This window comes from Anarrhichthys ocellatus, unplaced genomic scaffold, assembly GCF_004355925.1.
Source record: "Anarrhichthys ocellatus isolate YVR2014 unplaced genomic scaffold, GSC_Weel_1.0 scaffold98, whole genome shotgun sequence".
Classification (NCBI taxonomy): domain Eukaryota; kingdom Metazoa; phylum Chordata; class Actinopteri; order Perciformes; family Anarhichadidae; genus Anarrhichthys; species Anarrhichthys ocellatus.
Window position 1 is genome coordinate 250,810 of NW_022280128.1, and position 3,187 is coordinate 253,996.

Sequence of the window (3,187 nt, forward strand, 5' to 3'; positions counted from 1 at the left end):
GTTGGTTAATAGAGATCTTAAATCATATAAAACTTGAAAAGATCAGATTCTCACTTAGAGACTCCAGTGAAGCCTTCGAAGAGACCTGGAAACCTTTCATAAACTTTATTTGAACGATGCTGCAATCCAAAAAGTGAACTAGCAGACGCCCCTCCCTTTTTATTTTCCTTTCGTCGTTTATTTATTTTTGTCATTTGTTTTCTTTGTCTTAATTTCTGTTTATATTTTCTTTTTGTTTTCTTTGTCTTAATTTCTGTTTATTTTTATTTTTTGTTGTTGTTATGGTGGTTGTCGTTCTGGGGATTTTTTGTCTCTGGTTGAATCACTCTTTATACCACACCTCCTCAGAGTGATGTTTGTTTGTTCGTTGAATTTGTAATTTCTGTATTCAGTGGCAGTTTGTCACAGTCACACTACCACCAAGAGACTTGCAAATGAATGTAATATCCTGTATATCCCAACTTTTTGGGGGTAGTCCTGTTCTACCTCTGTCTAAAGTATTTGCAAAATCAATAAAAAGATTTGAAAAGAAAGAAATCAGCTGTCACCGATGCAATAAATCTGTGATACGAGAACCCAAGAAAACGTTAGCAGTTCCAACCGAAAAACCTGAAGCTGACTCACCAAGTTGTGCGACTCTCTCCTCTTCGTCGTGGCAGGACGACTACGTGGAGGCTCTGAGTAGGCTGCATCTCACCGTGACCCGTGCCTACAAGGTCAACCCGGAGATCAACTTCGAGGTGTTCATCCACAAAGTGGACGGCCTGTCAGACGACCACAAGATCGAGAAGCAGCGGGACATTCACAAGCGGGCCAACGATGACCTTGCAGATGCCGGCCTGGAACGCATACATCTGAGGTGGGCTTGGACTGCTTTTGGTTTCACAATTGAATAGATAGTGTATTGCAAGCTTTTTTGAGCTTTTATGCTGCTAACATTTCACAAGAGCATGTGTCTCTTTATCCTGCTGCATAATATGTAGGGGCATCCTGACCGGGACACTGCTACTAAAACCTGAATGAATAGTTGGTGCTGGTGTTGATTCCATGCTGAAGACATCCCGTAATATATTATAGAGTGATACTAAAGGCTACAAGTAATACAGGGAAGCTCTTTACGTATTAACAATGTGGGTAAATATATAATCACTTTTACTCTTTAATGTTTCAGTTGGAATATTATTGGAGTGTTATAGACTTACTATAGAAGATGATTACCCAAGTATGATAATATAATTACAAGAGGTGTGAATCTTCACTGGCCTCACAATTCCATTCTGATTCACCCATCAAAGATTCAAATGCCAGTGATTCTCGATACTTCTCAATGTATCGCATCCTCACATTTCTCTATGACTGCACAGGCCTACTTCTACAGTCAGATAAAACGGAACTCCCTTTTTTATTCAGAAAGGGCTTTCAAAACCTATAAATAAAAGAAAGCTGCATCTTTCCAATGCCAGTATCTGTGTAAATATTACAAAAACCAAACATAAATCTTTTTACAGTACATTACAGGTGTGCTATAATCTTCAACATCTCTAACAGCTCTAACACAGGGCACTTCCTGAATGCTTATAGCATTTTACACTCAATGAATTAGCCTAGCGGCTAGCCGACTCTTCCTTACTCATAGCTCTTCTAGTCTCACTTGGTTTAAAGTCACTGCATCGTTTTGATGCTGGCATGCACATTTTTTTTCAGCCTGACATTGTTGACACCAGAGCTACTAATATTGGTAGCAAGAGCAGCAAGCTGGCGGAGTGTGTAAGCTCGGCCCACTGTGAAACAGACAGCAAAACTCATTAAAGACTCACACTGGGCTGAAATGAAACCAAGCTCCCGATGAATGTCACTGCATCGAAGCAGAATTGTCCACATCAAAATGCATCTTGGGATCAAGAAATGTCCACACCTCTAAGAACAGTAACCGACTATGACTGACACAGTATAACATGCCGAATGAAACACTAAATAAACAGGAATAAGGAGCGAGAGATTGCTGAATCTGGCCGATACACTCGTCAAAATGTTATTTAACTAAGGGGAGTGAAACTAAATATGCTATAACTTTAATATGCTCATTTGGTTTCTCTTTTCATTGTCTACAAGAATTGTAATCTTGGGACGTTAATATTATCTACAACTGTGTGTGATGACCTTGAAATGCTAATCTTTTGATCGGTGACTGTTATCTGTCCGCATCTGCACAAAGCAAAAAAAAAGATCAGATTGTAAAAGCAGCTCGTCATTGAAATCCATTCTGATTCAGATATTTCTCCCTGATATCTACAGCTTCTACTTAACCAGTATATACGATCACTCCATATTCGAGGCTTTCAGTAAAGTGGTCCAAAAGCTTATTCCACAGCTGCCCACGCTGGAAAACCTGCTCAACATCTTCATATCTGTGAGTAATCCAACCAGGCTGACTCTGCACCTTTAAACTAAGCGCTGCTGCTGAATCAATTCATCTGAAAACTTACACATCCTTTTGTTAAATCTCCATGGAAACATTACAACAGGGTGCTGCTGCTTTTCTACCACATTTTAATCATCAAGTTGTATACGGCACGTTGCAGTATAATGTGTTCTTTACATTCCACTCACTAGGTGGTAGTGCTGCACAACAGAACACTGGTTGCATTGCATCTAATTCCACCACTGATGTTTATATTCATACTGCAAAAAATGCTACATGCATTAAGTCAGCACAATACTGTGGTTCTGTTGCAACTAGTTTTTTCAAAAAGAGCCCTTAGAACCATACTGTATAAAATATTTGCAAACATCTTTTGATGCCATTTATTCAAAAACTTCAAACATAACTTTTTTTAGGTGAAATCTTATTCCAGCGTCCATGTAATATGTATTTACTTTGGCTTCTTTTACTCTTTGTCCGTGTCGTTTACTGTCCCGTGCAAATTCAAGTTACTGTGAGTAACTTTTAACTGGTTCTGTACCAGTCTCAGTGTAGTCCTGATCCTCTATCAGACCTACATCAGTAAAGAGACCATCAGAGAGAAGATGGTCCATTTCTATAGAGTTATTCTTAATGCTCGTCATCGGAGCCACCGGGTCGGATTCTGGTGAAATCAGATGAAATCATGCAGGTTCACCAGAAACTCCTTCAGCTCAGACTCCAGCAGAGACCGGTCCACCGTGGACAGACCCAGATCCTCCAGCA

The 3,187-nt window shown here is 39.7% G+C and overlaps 1 protein-coding gene across 1 annotated transcript in view; it reads left to right on the plus strand.

Annotated features, from left to right (window-relative positions):
* The first annotated feature begins 230 nt into the window (after positions 1–230).
* Positions 231–3,187, plus strand: part of LOC116399035 (ras-related GTP-binding protein D-like) — a 41,306-nt gene continuing 38,349 nt past the window's right edge. Inside the window, exons 1-2 of the mRNA XM_031875864.1 lie at positions 231–859; positions 2,296–2,410. Of these exons, the coding sequence (XP_031731724.1) occupies positions 435–859; positions 2,296–2,410 (540 nt within the window). The 5' untranslated portion in view covers positions 231–434. The remainder of the gene's footprint in view (positions 860–2,295; positions 2,411–3,187) is intronic.